This window comes from Leptidea sinapis, chromosome 1, assembly GCF_905404315.1.
Source record: "Leptidea sinapis chromosome 1, ilLepSina1.1, whole genome shotgun sequence".
NCBI classification, from domain to species: domain Eukaryota; kingdom Metazoa; phylum Arthropoda; class Insecta; order Lepidoptera; family Pieridae; genus Leptidea; species Leptidea sinapis.
Genome location: NC_066265.1, coordinates 30,182,487 through 30,200,575, shown reverse-complemented (window position 1 = coordinate 30,200,575; position 18,089 = coordinate 30,182,487). Strand labels below are relative to the sequence as shown.

At 38.5% G+C, this 18,089-nt stretch overlaps 1 protein-coding gene across 2 annotated transcripts in view; it reads right to left on the bottom strand.

Annotated features, from left to right (window-relative positions):
• LOC126980175 (helicase domino-like) overlaps positions 1-18,089 on the bottom strand; it is a 32,331-nt gene that overhangs the window by 1,419 nt on the left and 12,823 nt on the right. Inside the window, exons 7-14 of one of the 2 annotated variants that reach the window (XM_050829779.1) lie at positions 17,886-18,022; positions 16,238-16,714; positions 10,610-10,801; positions 7,278-7,486; positions 6,347-6,828; positions 5,191-5,433; positions 2,971-3,183; positions 65-103 (exon numbers count right to left, since the gene is read on the bottom strand). In XM_050829779.1, coding sequence (XP_050685736.1) covers positions 65-103; positions 2,971-3,183; positions 5,191-5,433; positions 6,347-6,828; positions 7,278-7,486; positions 10,610-10,801; positions 16,238-16,714; positions 17,886-18,022 — 1,992 coding nt within the window. Of the gene's footprint in view, positions 1-64; positions 104-2,704; positions 3,184-5,190; positions 5,434-6,346; positions 6,829-7,277; positions 7,487-10,609; positions 12,128-16,237; positions 16,715-17,885; positions 18,023-18,089 lie in introns of those variants that run through there. The other variant, XM_050829788.1, reaches the window with a different exon arrangement.

Here is an 18,089-nt window from a genome sequence, read left to right as displayed (position 1 = left end):
ATTATCACGACTTATGGTCATGCTCAAATATCAAAGGCAATATTATTATTTATTGAATACTTACCGGCATGGTCTCTCCGGCGCGGCAGTCATTTATCCACACCTGAGAGAAAAAACAATTTTTCGAAATAATTAATGAATCTTGAAATATTTGTATGGAGTTATGAATATTGCAGAATGAGGGTTGGAAAGATATATATCTCCTATTAACTTACCTAACAATTAACGTGGTGATTAAATTGTTGAGTTCACATAAATAATTGCCAACGAAACAAGAATTCCCGACAACACCCCAGAGACCAAGCATGGCAAAAAGATGCCTAAGGTCAAGGTGGGTTTGTCAGCCAATAGTCCAGTTGGCTGTTTTTTAGGATGCAAGAGGCCACATTTATTACCTTAAAAAAGGAAGAACTATCAATGACGAATATTATACCAACTGTTCGATTCAATAAGGATTTGAAGAAAAAACGACAGCATAAAGCGATGAAAAAAGTTTTGTACCAAGACAATGCAAGTGTAGTCTCCATACCGAAATTACCATCAAGTGACTATTTTTTAAGAAATGACTTGGCAGGAAGAGGTTCGACCCCAATGAGAAAATCATCTCACAAACAAATACCTATTATGAGACGCTCGACAGATCTTGATTTTTTTAAAAGAATAAAAAATTATAAAAATGTTAAGACAAAATGTATAGAGCTCCAAACTATGTTGAGTTATAAAATTATTTCTTTTTCAAAAACCTGTTTCATTCACTTGTAATTTTTCTTCTACAGACTTATTTATCCGCCCTCGTAGATAGACCCTTAAATTTTCACAACAAAATGGCAATTTCATCCCCTATATTATATCTGTATATTATTATTACTGTGTAATTTAAGTCCACGTACATCTTGTGAAATTGGGTAATTTCAGCATGATTTTTTAATCTGTTCCAGTATGAGTAAATTTTACCAATTGGCTCATTTGCACAGGATGCGGGCTAGATTATAGGTCCCACAACGGCGCCTATTTCTGTCGTAAAGCAGTAATGTGTAATCATTATTGTATTGGCACTGCATTATAATGGGCAGGGCGTATGAATTACCATCAGCTGATCATCCTGCTGGCTGAACGATGTGTTCTATATAATATTATAACCAATTAAAAATTTTGAAATAATAATATTGGCTACAATACGTAGAAAATCATTAATTTCACCGTTAGATGCGGTCATAAGATTATTGTATTATACTTGTAAATATTTTGTATATTTAGAAAATTTGATCGGTGGATGCAAGTACATAAGAATCTGGCTAGCGAAAGATGGTACTGGTTTTGTTTACACTTTTGACATGGCATCTCTAATGCAATATCAAGAATAATTTGAAAAACAATATTGTGATTGTTTAGTACAACCATATTGTTTTCAAACTTTGTAATTTGTTTTGGGAATAAGAGAATTTTCATGTCTATTTTACCTTTGGATAAAGAGAGGTAAGCAAGTAAGAACAAATAATAAGATAATAAAGAATGCTTAAAGTGACTTAAAGTGATACAGTATGGATTTAATCAACTAGAGTAAAAATTATAATATTTAGCGATAGAGGTGTGCTTGACAGTTTTTTGTCAATTGTCGGTGTTTTATTTTTATTTATTTGTTTCAACTATGGTTTCTAGTTCTATGACTTTGAAAATATTTATTGCAACACCTGAAAAACGAAAAGAAATAAAAATAAACAGTATGAAAACCGAAAGTACTACACCACGCAAAAGAAAACTATTAAAAAATATTAGTTATGTAAATTGTTTTTTATTCTTTGAGATAACTAAAACGTAGCCCTAGTTTAGACTAGTAAAACTTGGCATAGGTCCATCTTAAAATTAACAAAGGGAACTTTAATCATTAAAATTAGATCTTATTTATATTTATGTAACAGTTCATTATCGATAAAAAATATGGATTGTTTACTATATTGGCAGCTCTGCTATTAAGTCGTTATGTTGTAGTAAGTGATTATGTTGGTATTAAGAGGTATAGTATGCGTTTTATAAAGCGACACTTTTCATCATTTTCTATGGCATTTCCTTTTCTTGAATGTAGTGTTTAAAGTATCTTTGATCACACTGATGTTGTGCAACTATGCATTGTCCTAGACTAGTCGGTACCAAAACCGACGAATCGTGAGCCGATTTAAAAAAATAAAGTTAATTAAGTCCCAAGAAACTTAAATATATCAGTTAAATAAATTTTGTAACTTTTTCCGCCTTTCAAAAATCGGAATAAAATATTGCTTTTTGTGTTCTCAAAATTATCAGTTTGAACTTTGTTCTATTTAGCGTACTTATATTATTATTGGCTAGTGTTCCCAAAAGCAAGCAAATTCTTCGACATTGCCGTTGTTCCTCAACGACAGCTTTCATTAGCCAGACTCGTAAGTGGTGCAGTGCCACAAATAATTTTTAATATAGAAAATGAACATCCACAAGAAGGATCGATCCTAGTTCAGAAGCGTGATTCGTCCTCGAGACGACGCCTGTGAGGGTGGGGTAAAAGTAGTCCCGCCCGTAAATGCTTGCCCGCGTTATATCCCTGACGTTGTTTACAGCGTTTTGGTGTCACCTCGCGCTTGTTTCGTATCAGACGCGACGCGGAATGTCAAGCATTTACGGACGAGTCTCGGGCGGCACCAAAACGTCCAACGTCAGAAATATAAACGCAACGTAATGTTCAAGTCATTTATTATCGTCATCGTTTCGTGTGCGGTCGGCGCGGGTGAGCCACGAGTCGAGCGTGCCGTTGCGAAGTCGCGTCGCGCCCGCGCCGGCGCCCCGCTCGTCCAGCGTCCACAGGTTGATGTGCACAGTGCCGCGCGAGCGCGTGCGGGGCGCGGGCGCCGCCGGAGCCGCGGGCGCCGCAGGCGGGGCCGGGGACTCGTGTGCGGCCGCGGGCGCGGGAGGGACTCGCCGTCGTCGGCGGCGGGCACGCACCTTAGTGCGCGCGTCTTCCCCGCTGTAGGTGAGCGCGGGCTCGTCGGCGGCGGGCGCGTCCCCGAGCTCGTCGTGCTGCGTGCGCAGCGCCGCGCGGGCCTGCTCCCACTCGCGCAACTGGCGCTGCATCTCCCCGAGCGCGGTCCGCTCCGCTTCGCTCGCCGCCTCGCTGCTCTCCACCATTCTCATCGCGTACTTTTCCACCGGCGTCAGCTGTAACCCAAAAAACAATCTAGTTAAAAAGTCATAAGTCAAAGTCAGCTTCCTTCAAAACAAAGTCCCTCGGATACATCTCCCACTTCATTTGTCAACATCATTACCATGAAATTCATAGATACTAAGGTATTTGGAAATAATTTTTAAATAGGAATCCTTTGTTTTTGCTGCTTGGAAATATCAATATGAGTGAATTTTTAGTGCATGACAAAATTCGCTCAACGAAGAAGCTAATGCAATAACCTTCCATACATTTGGTTTAAAATGATAAATGATAAGGTCGAACGATGAGTGATGATAAATAAAACCGCCCTGATTGAGTGACGCATGATAACTAACTTTATTTCTACAAAATAGTTCTAGTGTATGGGACAATTACGCAACATAAATGTGAATCATTTCCATTGGGCACTTATATATTTTAACACAAAGATATACAGTATACGACACATGTGACAGACACGATATAGGGGCGCGTTGCTGCAAACGTTAGTTCTTATGGTGCGTAGATAGAAAAGTTTTATGTTGGTTTCTGGTCCCTAATTTGGGTATGTTGAATATTATTTAGCTCAAGATATTGGGTGTATCCTAGCATGTTATTTTAAACTGTATATAAAAAGGAGTGGTCAAACATACAACGTCTATCAGCTAATTCATTTTAAAAACTTTAATCTGTTTTCATAGTTGCTTTTGTTGCTTATATTTCTATTTAGAGCGATTAGTTCGTTCAATGCAATCCCTGTGGAAAGAATACTGAGGGTTCCAGATAACGCTACCGAATACAAGTGCACTGCAGATCAAGGAATTAAATAATAAAATTTTAGGTTTCAATTTCTTAAAACATTTGATTGCTCGTCTTATGAACCCTAACCTTTTTGAAGCCCTACTGATATTTATTAATATAACGTAGTATAAAAGGTGAGTTTCATACCTAGTGTTATCCCCTAGTCTCAAAAAACCTCAGTGACTTTCACTAGTCATCATCATTAATGACATAAGTGTGGATAGAGAATTCTTTCTTTTGATGAATGTAATATGGTAACATTTTCACAAAAGCTTTCAAGCACATTTTATTTAAATTACACATCTGAACACGCGTAATATCACTATGCAATAATGCTACATTATCAACACTATGGATTTCTTTAGATAGTTTCATATCATCAGCGTATAAAGAATAGGTACTGTGTTCAATAAGAGCCTATGTCATTAATGAACAACGCAAACAGAACTGGGCCATGATGGGAGCCCTGGGAAACTCCTGAAGTAGCAATAAATGGTAGTGATTTGAAGCCATTGATTGATACAAACTTCTTTCTGTTAATTAAGAACCAAACCACTTAAGTAACTCTCCACCTATTCCATACAAGCAATCAAGATTTTTTAGCAAGATTGGATGACTGACTTTGTCAAATGCACTGGAGTAGTCTGTCTATGTGCAATGAATTTGATAATCCTTATCGAGCGCATTTCCAAATTACCGACTATCTTAATATATATAAATCTCGTGTCACAATGTTTGACCTCAATGGACTCCTAAACTAATGAACGGATTTCAATGGGGATTACTTCATGGAGTGCAGTTTAGTCCAACTTAAGAGATAGGATAGTTTTTATTTCGATTTGGGACCCATAATTATTTTTATTTCCAATATTTGTTTTGTTTGGACATATTTTCTGTGAGAGTATTTTTGACGCGCGGTTTGACAGTTCTGCTGTGAAACAATTTCATTATAACAACAAGGAGCATATTATTATGTTACAATGAAAAATTATTGACAAATTCATCAAAAACGGTATTTTATTTATTATGTACAGAACAACGTCTGTATTATATTTATTTTTATATATTGTGCCTTGTATGTCACTGCTATTAAAATCCGGGTCATTTCAATGTTAGTATTTCAATCGCGGGGAACGACCAAGAAAATGATTATTCACTCATATATTACGAAAGTTATTTTATTTTACATTGGGGCTAAAATGGTTTAGTATGGTACAAACCTGTTGCATGAGCGAAGAGAACTCGTCTTGTGGCTTGTGATTATTTTCGCGGCTGTCGGCCTCGTCATCCGGCAGCGGCAGGGTCTCGTCGAACTCGGCCAGCTCAGTGGAAGCCTCGGCGCGAGCGGCCCGGGCGGCCTCCGCGTCGGCCTCGTCCTCGGCTGCCGCCAGCGCGCTCTCAAGTTCGCCGTCAGCCGCCTCTCCACTTATGCCCTCCGTACCGAACAGGTCTTTTATGTTATCCTGTTGGATAGATTAGATGATGGTCAAACATTATTCAAGTGTCCCGATTGGTCAGAATACAAAAAATTGTGATGGAATTTTGGAATTGAGATTAAATGTTGGTTAGTACTTGGGAATCATGAGAGTTTCAAATAACATTTAATATTTATATCTTAATCTATTTCCACATGGTAGAAATCTATCATATTTAAGCATGGTCAACAAAATTCACGAACTTGGGCTTGCAACATGGACTTTTTTTTTATGGAATAGGAGGACAAACGAGCGTACGGGTCACCTGGTGTTATGGGATCACCGCCGCCCACATTCTCTTGCAATACCAGAGGAATCACAAGAGCGTTGCCGGCCTTTAAGGAAGGTGTACGCGCTTTTTTTGAAGGTACCCATGTCGTATCGTCCCGGAAACACTCATTCCACAGCTTTGTAGTACAAGGGAGAAAGCTCCTTGAAAACCGCACTGTGGAGGACCGCTACACATCCAGATTGTGGTGATGATATCCTAACTTGTGGCGTGTTGTGCGAAGGTGGAATTCGGCGGCAGGAATCAGGTTAAACAGCTCTTCGGAACACTCCCCGTGATAAATGCGGTAGAATACAGCCGTTCACAGAGCACTGAGTCCCCGACAATTCGAGTTGCTCTACGTTGCACGCGGTCAAATGGATCGAGCAGATACTGGGGTGCGCCAGACCAGAGATGACAGCAATACTCCATGTGTGGCCGGACCTGCGCTTTGTAGAGCGCTAGAATGTGGGCCGGCTTGACGTATTGCCGTGCTCTATTGATGACGCCCAGCTTCTTTGAAGCCAATTTGGCTTTGCCCTCCAGATGGCCACGGAATTGGCAATCGCTCGAGATTTCGAGACCCAGTATTCCGATACTAGATAATAGGACTTATTATATAATTGACATTACCGCGCGGAGGTAGGAGGTGGTGAAGTGTCCGTCCTCTATGGCGAGATGGCCGAGAGCGCGCTTCTGGTCCGCCTTGCGCAAGATGTTCTGCTCCACGGTGCCGGCGGTCACGAGTCGGTACACGTGTACGTCGCGCGTCTGCCCGATGCGGTGGCAGCGGTCTTGGGCCTGCGCGTCCATGGTCGGGTTCCAGTCCGAGTCGTAGAACACCACCGAGTCTGCGCCGGTCAGATTGAGTCCGACGCCGCCGCTGCGCGTGGATAGGATGAAAGCAAAAATACGCGGGTCGCTGTTGAAGCGATCTACAAGGATCTGGCGGCGCTCGACCCGCGTGGCGCCATCCAGACGGAGGTACGTGTGGCCGTGTAGCGACAGGAAGGCTTCCAGCACGTCCAGGACTTTAGTCATCTGCGTGAACAGCAGCACGCGGTGTCCGCCCGCCTTCAGCCGCCGTAGCAAGCTGTCCAACGTCTGCAGCTTGCCTGGATGCAAACATACAATACACTACAGCACTCGCTCATCTATATAATTTTTATTCAGATGCAGAAACATAGATATATGTAGAATATATATTTTATATAGACTCTAGACTTGAGTCTCGTGCCAGATTTAGCGAGACAACACGTCCTGAGGATGCCTCGTGGAGACACACGTCGAATTGTTTAAGGACAAATATTGGCGCAATTAACACTAGTTAAAAACTCAAATCATTTGTATAATTATGGATTTCCGCAAATTAACGCCTACTTCAATAAATTGACACATAAAATAATAATTTGTTTTCTGTACTACTGAAAAAATTTTGAAATAAATTACTCTCTCAATATAAATTTCGTTATTACTAAATTTGTATGCCCCATACGTGTTCAGTGTCTAAGCTGAATTTCAAATTCAGTTGCGAACTTCGAGAGCTCACAATTGGATATCTCACCACAGTCATATTGCAGCAATGAGGGGTGCGGGAAGGCAACCGCGTGTTTGAGAGCGGGCGCGTGCAGCAACCGTAACGCGTCGCACATGGGCGGCTCCAGCACGCGCTCCGCCTGCGCACACCGCCGCCGCCACTCGCGCGCGCCGCTTCCCGCTGACGCACTCGCCGCCACGGCACCCGCGCGGCACGCCTCCCAGCACACGGCGAACCTGACCACATATTATATTTTCAATCAATACCTCAAAATTCTTTATTACGCTTTCATCCGTAGTATCCTCGAGTTTGCTTGCGTTATTTGGAACCCTCAGTACGAGGTTCGTATCGCTCGTCTTGAAGGTATACAAAATAAGTTCTTAAGATCATTGGAATACCGGACTGGGCATATTCTTATCGATTATGCCACTGCGTTACGAAGGCGCAGAATATCCCCACTAATTAACAGAAGAAATTATATCGATCAAATTTTTCTATTTAAAATTATTAACAATAAGCTTGACTCAGCATCCTTGTTAAATCTTATTAAATTTATAACACCGCGAATCTCCTCTCGTTCTAAGATTACATTTTATGTATCACCTTATAAAAGCAATTATGCAGGAAATACATTTGTGAGGCACTCTTGTAGGTTGTACAATAAACAACTTACTGAAATTGATATATTTTCATTAAATATACAAAAATATAAGAAAATAGTAGGTGATATTATACTCAATTTAAAAAATTAACTCTAAATACTCAATAAACTCATTGTTGCGTCCTGTTCTTAACTATACTCTTATAACTGTTTAAATTTTCGTTTTGTATATTGTAATTTTTACTTTTGGTTTAAAATATCTATGTTGTTTTTTGTTTTGCTTTATTGTCCATTGTAAACATAATAAGTTTTTAATTTATGGAACTGTTTTGTCTTCTAGTTTAAGTATATTTGTAACTCACTATTGTAAATGACTGTTTTGTTCCTGAATAAATAAATAAAAATAAAAAAATAAAGGCCGCATTCAGACGACGCGCACTATGTGCATTAGCACCCACATCTAATTATAAATGTCAATAAATCTGAAATTGCATTGATTACATTGCCTCACTTACTATTGAGGCAATATAATAATAAAAATAATATTCAAAAGAGGACCCCTTATGGAGCCTTGGAAAACTCCCAATGTTATTTTACTTGTTACTAATTCATATCCTGCAATAATAACTTTCTGAGCGCAGTAACATAAATAATATGCAAATCATATAGTTTTTTTTGATACCATTGTACGCTCGTCAACTTTTTAAGTAAAATTCTACTGAAAGGGACGTGTTGTGCGATAAATCTCTTGAATTTAAGAATAGTTATTTTATCACTGCCAGATATGCAATGTAAATACGGCATGTTTGGATAAATATTTATTTATTTGGAGAAAAAAACAAAACTATTATCTAAAATCTAGGTACATACGAGTATAAGTGGCTTATAATATGCTAAAATAATTGTTCCTTACAAATTTCCCACTAAGATTTAAAGTTTCTAATGTGATAAGAACAGTTTAATTAACTAACGATTACTGAAAAAGAACATTAAAAAACAACTAATGTTACAGAATTTATTAACTTCATTATAGATCATGTATTGCAGTAATTATCTTGTTTATTATATTTTTAAATTGTGCTAATTCAATTATATTAAAATCTAAATCAATATCAATAGAGACAAAGTTTTTATCGAATGAATTCATAATTCTATTCATTGGAGTGCGGAAACCTGCATTTGTGCGACATCTGTTACCTATGAATGCTTGCGATCTAGTACCAAGTGTTACCTACACTTGATACTAGATCGATCTAAAATTGATATCTTGCAACAGTCCCTGAGTGTTGAGCAAATTTCGAATAATTTTATATAACGCAGTCATGTCTAATACTAGTCTCCTGTCAGATAATGTTGTAAAATTATAATGATTTAAGAGTTCATGAGAACTAAGTCTACTTTTATTTAGTCTAAAATGTATGGCTCGCAAAAACTTTTTCTAAACTATTTCTATTTTTTCACCATAAATAGAGTAATATGAATTCCAAATCACAGAGCCATATTCAAGATATGGTCAGTCTTATTAGAGTTTTATAAAGAATCATGTATGATAAAGGCTTTTTATTAAATGGTTTGGTGGTACAAAGCACAAAACCTAACATTTGATATGCTTTAGTCGATATGAATATCTGATATGAGATTTTCATCCAATATTAATCCGAATTCCTTAATTTTAGTTACTTGAATTTGGGAATTGCCTATGTGGTAGATAGCCTCGATTTTATTTTTATTTCTTGTGAATATTATATGCACACATTTATTGTGTGCTAGGTACAATTTATTAATAGAACAGTATTGATTAAATCTATCAAGGTCCTCTTGCATTCGTTTGTTGTCGAGTATTGTTTGGATATGCCTAAAGATTTGAAGATCATCCACGAACATAAGGAATTTACAGTTTATAAGACATTGAGATACACCGTTAATAAAAATAATAAATAATAGAGGACCCATTACGGAGCCTTGGAAAACTCCAGATGTTATTTTAGTTGTTACTGATTCATATCCTGCAATAATTCCTTTCTGAGTGCAGTTAGACAAGTAATATGCAAACCATCTTAGCAAGTTTTCTTTAATACCGTTGTACGCTAATTTTTTAAGTGAAATTATATAGTCAACTTTATCGAATGCTTTTCGAAGGTAGGTATAAATAGCGTCAATCTGCACACGATTAAGTAAATTAGAATAAATGATAAGGTTTGCAATTGTTGATTTTTTTCTTCATATAACCATGTTGTTCACTAATTATATGAGGTTTTATTGTTGGATCACATCATGAATGAGACACTCAAAAACTTTAGGTATAATAGACTGCTTCGAGATAGGTCTATAATTCGAAATGCATGAGCTTGAACCTGATTTAATAATTGGTGTTACTAAAGCTAGCTTCCATGTAGTATATTAAGAAATATACATTTCATGGGAAAAATTATAATACATAGACTAAAAATAATAATAAAGTCATAGAATGAAGTTGCATAAGAAACTGTTGTTAAACTGTGAATGTAGGGCACATCTTGTGTAACTATTTTGTTATGAATAATTTTGGCACAAAAGTAGGCAACTTTTTCAATAAACACTGCTGCACACCGAAAGCACACTATTATAATAATGACTGTTTAGTCATCATTATTTAACTTTTAGGCGGATCAATTACCATCAGCTGAATGTCCTGCTCGTCTCGTCCCTTATTTCCCTCATTTAAAAAAATCTATTATATTTATATAATAATAAATAGAAATAAATATTGTTTGCATACTTGTCGATAACGTCCCGCATCTGGTCGAGCAGGTCGGGCAGTGTCTTGGGCGGCAGCGGCGCGGGCGCGTGCAGCGCTGCCCGCAGGTCGGCGCCAAACAGCGGCAGCCGCCAGCAGCGCCGCTCGTTCACTGCGCCCAGCCGTCGCAGACTTTCCCGCCGGTGCGCCTCCAGCCGCCGCGCTGATATACTTCTACCGGTAACATCGTCTATTAATCTTAATATATATATTTCTTTTGTGCGTCTGTTGTAACTGAACTCTCTCCTAAACGTCTAGACCGATTTTAATGAAACTTTCTGTGTGTCTTCAGGTGGGTTCAAGAATGGTTTAGATTCACAATTGAACTACCTCCTAAACGGCTGGACCGATTTTGATGATTTTTTTGTGTGTTCCAGTGACTTTGAGATTGGTGTGTCTTCAGGTGGATTCGAGAATGGTTTAGATTCACAATTGAATTACCTCCTAAATAACTGGACCGATTTTTCTAATTTAAGACGTGTGTACAGGACGTCTGTCGGGTCCACTAGTACACTATATAATTTTATACATTATTACAAGTACACTCCTTTATTTATTTATACAAATGGCTGCAAAGGAACATACAATACTCTGAACTATTTTTGACATTTTGAATTCATTTCGTTCGTTTTCCGTGTTATTTATACTTCAAGAATCAACATAATAAAGTACACAATTTTTTTGTAAATAGTTTCGCAACATCTAACGATGTTTGTTGAGGTTGTCTTCAATGGTTTTAGTACAGCAGACCCTCGCAACACGGCCAACAGCGCCAAAATGGCGAATATGAAACAGGCACAAAAGCACTTTAACAGTCGCCAGTCCTGTAGTATATAAGTAGAGGTCAGTGGGTAGATATCCTCGATTTTATTTTTATTTCTTGTGAATGTTATATGCACACATTTATCGTGTGCTAGGTACAATTTATTATTAGTACAGTATTGATTAAATCTATTAAGGTCCTCTTGCATTAGTTTGATGTCGAGTATTATTTGGATTGGTCTAAAGATTATAAGATCATCCGCAAACATAAGGAATTTAGAGTTTATAAAACAATGAGATACATCGTTAAGAATAATAATATATAAAAGAGGACACATTATGGAGCCTTGGGCAACTCCCGATTTTACCTTAGTTGTTACTGATTCATATCCTGAAATAATAATTTTCTGAGTGCGGTTGGATAAAAAAGATAAAAACATGCAAACCATCTTATATACTTCTACTGGTAACATCGTCTATTTATATACTATATATTATTATACATTATTCAACCAGTACGAGTGTTCTGATGTTACAAATACACTCCTTTATTAATAAGGGGGAAAACTATGGCGCAATACCAGAGGTCAAGTAAGGCCATGTCGGCCTTTAAGGTGCTCAAAACTTGAAGGTGCTATAAGACATATCGGTTCAGGAATAACTTTACCCACTCAGCAAATATTAAGAGAGTTTGGCTGACTTACCAACTAACTAAATTTCAGACCTATTTCAGTGCTGCCTGTTTTTAGTAAAATTTTTGAAAAACTTTTGCTTCAACAGCTACAAATGCATTTTTGTAAATTGATGAACAAAAGTCAGTTTGGTTTCACTAGGGGTTTATCAACAATTAATGCGGGTACTAGACTCATTGAGCACATCTTTGACGCCTGGGAAGAGTCACAGGATGCATTGGGCATTTTTTGTGATTTGTCAAAAGCATTTGACTACGTCCACCATGAAACTTTACTCCTAAAACTAAAGCATTATGGAGTGAAAAATAGAGCCCTAAATCTGTTAAAATCATATTTAAGCGAAAGAGTTCAGATAGTCGATGTAAATGGCAAACGGTCTTCGGGTAAACCTGTGCGAATAGGTGTTCCACAGGGTTCTATTCTCGGTCCTTTCTTGTTTCTTATATATATTAACGATCTACCGTTTGTGGTAGATGATAGCCATGAGATTGTATTGTTTGCTGATGATACTTCACTTATTTTTAAAGTGAAGCGACGTGCGGATATTGATGACGAGGTAAGCAATGCACTCTCAAAGATAGTGCGTTGGTTTGAGACGAATAATCTGCACTTAAACAGTAAAAAAACAAAGTGTTTACGGTTCATTACACCAAACACAGCGGAGGTACAAACCAACGTACTTATAAATGACCAGAGATTGGAACTTGTGGACACTACGGTCTTCCTGGGTATCACGTTAGATAAAAAGCTTCAGTGGGGTCCACATATTACCCATCTAGCAGATAGACTCAGCTCTGCGGCATATGCAGTTAGAAAGATTAGAGAGTACACGAATGTTGCGACCGCTAGATTAGTGTACTTTAGTTATTTTCACAGCATCATGACGTACGGTATATTACTATGGGGTCATGCTGCTGACATTGATATAGTGTTTGCTCTGCAAAAGAGAGCTGTTCGTGCTATATATCAGCTTGGTTATAGACAGTCTCTCAAAGAAAAATTTAAAGAAATAAATATTATGACTGTTTATTGTCAGTACATTTATGAAAATTTAATATATGTTCACAAAAATCGTCACCTTTTTGCTCTTAATAGTGATTTTCATTATTATAACACTAGAAATAAGGGATTGCTTGTAACTAATTCTAGTAGGCTTCATAAGATACATAATAGCTTTAAGGGTAAATGTATACACTTCTACAATAAAGTCCCAGCCACTGTTCAGGCATTGTCTATAAATGGATTTAAATGTTTTATAAAAAAATGGCTCTGTCGTAAATCCTATTACTCCACTGCTGAATATCTAAATGATCGGACAGCCTGGGACTAGATTGTGATTATTTTATAGCAACTGTACAATATTGTATATTTTTATTGAAAAGAGCGCAAAAAAAAAGAATGCTGGGAGAGTTTCTTGCGCCGCTTCTTCTCTCTCAGAGCGCCATTTGTTTCCGAAGTGGTAGTAGTATCTAGTAGTATAAGAAATGACATCAAAAAGAATTCTAAAGGAATCAATTTTGAGAAAATAAATGCCTTTTATGCCTTTTAACTACTAGCCCTGACCTTAAACCTTCATATTTCCACATGTTTCAGTCTCTTCAGAATTCAGTCACACAATGTCATGTTAACATCACGAGAAGTGAGGCTCCCAAAACTACTTATCGCGTTTTTTGAACAGATTTTGATCTGTGATGGATAAATTCTCTTTCGAAATAATAGATTTTATGAAATTAATGTGTATTTGGAAGGTCTGAGAATCGGTCGTAATCTATTTTTATACCACAATTTTTTTATTTATTTGTATGTTTATAATACGTTTGCCGGGTCAGTTAGTATATATATATATGTCAATGGTCACAATTTTGAAAAAAAAAAAATGTCTTGAGGTTTCATATACAATGCCAATCTATATAAGTGTTTTATGTTATAAAAATATGCCCAGTTCAGTATATTTAAAAAAACCCACTTAAAAATTGTATTGAAAATAAATTAACCATTTACGGTCGTTTTCTATAACGTATCTCTAGTCACCATAGATACATTGCTGTCACTGTTTAATGACAAGATCTTATCTATTCATAGTTATGTCCAATATAACGTAACAGAAACATAAAAACAGATTCTGAAATTGCAGATACATTTGAAAAGTTTTTTACTGATATACCGGTCTCTACAACAAAATATCTAAATTCCTCACCTATATCTGCAATGAAACTGCTACAGAAAAACGTATCTTTATGTAATACAAACTTTAAATTGAAGCATGTTGATCGCATAGAGATTATAAAAACTTTTAGACTAATTAGCGTTAAGAAAACTAAAGATCTCTGGGGAATCTCTGTTAACGTAGTGAAATCTGTAATAGAAATTGTAGCCAATGACTTAGCTTTTATTTTCAATAAGTGTGTAGATTGCGGTATATTTCCAAACCAAATGAAACAGAGCAAGATCACTCCTCTATTTAAGTCGGGAGATAAAGCTGACCCCACCAATTTTAGACCCATATCAGTACTACCAACCTTTAGCAAGATTTTCGAAAAAATTATGTTAACGCAATTAATTAAACATTTTTACAATAATAACCTCATGCATAATAAACAATATGGTTTTACTCAAGGTCTTTCAACCACAGATCGAGTAGTAGCTAGTATCGAGTTAATAAGAAATATTTTGGATGCTTGGGAGGATTCATGTGATGCGTTAGGAGTGTTTTGTGATTTATCCAAGGCATTCGACTGCGTTCATTATGAAACCTTACTTCAAAAATTTCACCACTATGGTGTTAGATATGTTTCACTAGATTTAATAAAATCATACTTGTGTAATAGGATTCAAAGAGTAGACGTTAATGGAAAAAGATCAACTGGCTCTATCATATCGATGGGTGTACCGCAGGGCTCAATATTGGGTCCTTTTTTGTTCCTGGTTTACGTCAATGATTTACCATACCTTATTCAAAATAAACATGATATTATACTGTTTGCTGACGATACATCTTTCTTATTTAAGATAAAACGCCAGCAAAATACTTTCTGTCAGGTTGACGACGACATTGCTGAAGTAGTAAATTGGTTTAACGTTAATAACTTACTTTTAAACGAAAGGAAAACAAAATGTGTAAGGTTAACACTTCCAAATACAAAGCACCAACCAACACCTATAAAAATTAATAATGAAAAACTTGATGTAATAGAAACGACAACATTCCTAGGCATTACATTAGACTTTAAGCTACAATGGGGTACAATAAAAAACTTATGTAATCGACTTAGCTCTGCAGTATTTGCGATAAAAAAATTGGGCAGCTGACAGATGTTAAAACGGCTAGACTTGTATATTTCAGCTACTTTCATAGTGTCATGTCTTACGGAATTATATTGTGGGGTAGGGCTACAGATATTGAAAACATATTTGTGCTGCAGAAAAGAGCAATTCGAGCAGTTTATAAAATGCGTTCAAGGGATTCACTGAGAGAAAAGTTTAGTGAAATAAATATTATGACAGTACACTGCCAGTACATATACGAGAACCTCCTATACGCCCATAAAAATATTAGCCAATTTAAAAAGAATAGTAATGTACAGTGTCAATACTCGAAACAAACATAAACTCGCAATTCCATCTACTAGGCTCCGTAAAATTGCTAAATCTTTTAAAGTGGATTGTGTTGTATTTTATAATAAACTTCCAAATGAAATTAAAATGTTACCTATTAAAAAATTTAAATGTATCGTAAAAAATAAATTAACATCTAAGGCCTATTATAGCGTGAAAGATTATTTGAATGATAAAGATAGTTGGAATTAATGTTCTATAGTTAGTTTGACTGCCGAAGACGGCAAGCGTCGCAAATATGTTGGTCTTAGTGAGTCATACATCTTTGTGCCGTTTGGTGTCGAAACACTTGGCCCGTGGGGTCCAGAGGCACGGAGATTGTTTAAAATACTTTCTTCGCCAAAAACCAAGCGCTGGCAGCTATCTTGGTCAACGGATCAGCCTATCTATGCAATGCGGAAATGCTGCCAGTGTTCTTGGTACGCTTCCACGTAATGCTTGTTTTAATTTTATGTAGTCATAGTATTGTAAATATAGTTATAAAATTTGTTTTGTTTGAATAAATGTTAAGATAGTTCAATAGTTAAGATGTACGACTAACTTTGTGTCGAGTTGGGGCGCAGCTGCAGGCTCGGGCTGCACGGGCGCGGCCGGCACGCGCGAGGCGAGGCGCGGCGGAGCCACGGCCGGCGTGCGGCCCGGCGGCACGCGCGGCACCATGCGCAGGTGCAGGCGGAGCGCGGCGGCGGGCGGCCGGGCCGGCGCCTCCCGCGGCGGCAGCTCCTCCACGAGGCGGCGCGGCGGCGCGAGGTGGCGCGCGCGGTGCGCCGGGAACGCTTCGGCCCCGCTCGCCTCCAGCGTGGCGAGGTCCCCGCCCAGCCGCGCGGCCGCCGCCACACGCTCGGCGAGCGACTCTAGCAGCACGAGCGCGGGCAGCGGGCACGCCAGCGACGGAAGGTGCAGCGGCGAGCTCACGGGCCGGGGCTCGAACAGGTCGGGGTGGTTGCACACCTTGCGCAGCTGCATCAACACGTTGATCACGCTCAGTAGGTTGCCCGACGACAGGCTCTCCTTCGTTCTGTTTTTAATCATTATAGTTTAGTAAAAATTAATTATTTTGGTAATCTTATTGTATGGGCTTATAATTTTATAAGACAATATAATAGAAATAAAAGGAAAAACCCAGGCCCATGGATATCGTAAGAGACGACCAAGAGCTTTTCCAAGTGGCAGCGTTCCTCAGCCGTCCAGACGATTGCGCCCAATTCGACCGTAAATCACATAAGCAATAAAACAGGTACTAAGTTGAGCATAGTACAATGTGTTTGCCTCATGCCGGGTTCACTGTGTTCGTAGGGGCTGTAGGTTTTTGCTGATGCCTTCTCGGCAATTTTGAGAATCTGTCTATTCTTAGTCTTCCTATAGATTTTGCAGCATCTACTTAGGTACTTGTAGTGCGATCCCATAGAATTGCTCATGAGGCAAAAAATAATGCTCAATTTTGTATACCCTATGTTAAATGTGCTGTATCACTCGGTCGAGATATCTGTGTCTCCGTAAGGAAAAACAAGGCCAGCTGCGCCGTCTCAGGGTGGTAGTGAACGGCGTTTAAATCGGAGTGGATTCCCCTGATATTGCAAAAGTCCACATTAAATGTGAAGCAGGGTGCCGTGGTTTTACTGCCTCGTCTGTCCTCGCATGTGCGCGGTTCTGTGAGAAGGCTCAGGCAGGAATTCTCCGACTCAGGTGGAGCCGGAACCCTCCTGGGGTAAAATCACTTTTAGGATCGCTGACATATTCTGGTGAAGGGACGGGGGATGGGCTCTGGTCCTTAAAACTGACCTATGCGAAACATACAGGCACTAGGCTGCTACTTCACGGCAGTTTTCTGTGCAAAGTGTGGTACTTAACCGGGAGGAGTCTGGCCCTCTTCAAAAAGCCCTTAGTCGCCTCTTACGATGCTGATTGCAATCTTTAAACAGGTTAAAAACAAAGTTAAACACCATCTTGAACAACACTCCAATATAATTTATTTATTTATAGAGATGCTACAAATACCAGTGGTTAAGCGACTGAAACGTGACCACATATTATAGGGAGGAGGCGCGGCATAGGCCGCTCCACTATAACGTCATGGATCCTCCAACAATTCCGCTTCTAATCTTTGCCGATTGCAATCGATCACCAAGACCATAGAAACAATCAATCCAAAGAATCACTACTGTAATGAATGAATGTAGATTACATACTTGGCTCGTGACATAAAGTCGTCGTAGAGGCATCGCTGGCGCGCGGCGAGTCGGCACAACAGCACGTGCTCGTACTTGCGCGGCATCTGTCGTTCCACGTCACGCTTCAACCGGCGCAGAAGAAACGGCCGCAGCACCTAAACATTTCAACTATATACTACTATGTATAATGTACACTTCTTCGTTACAAAACAAATCCGCTTT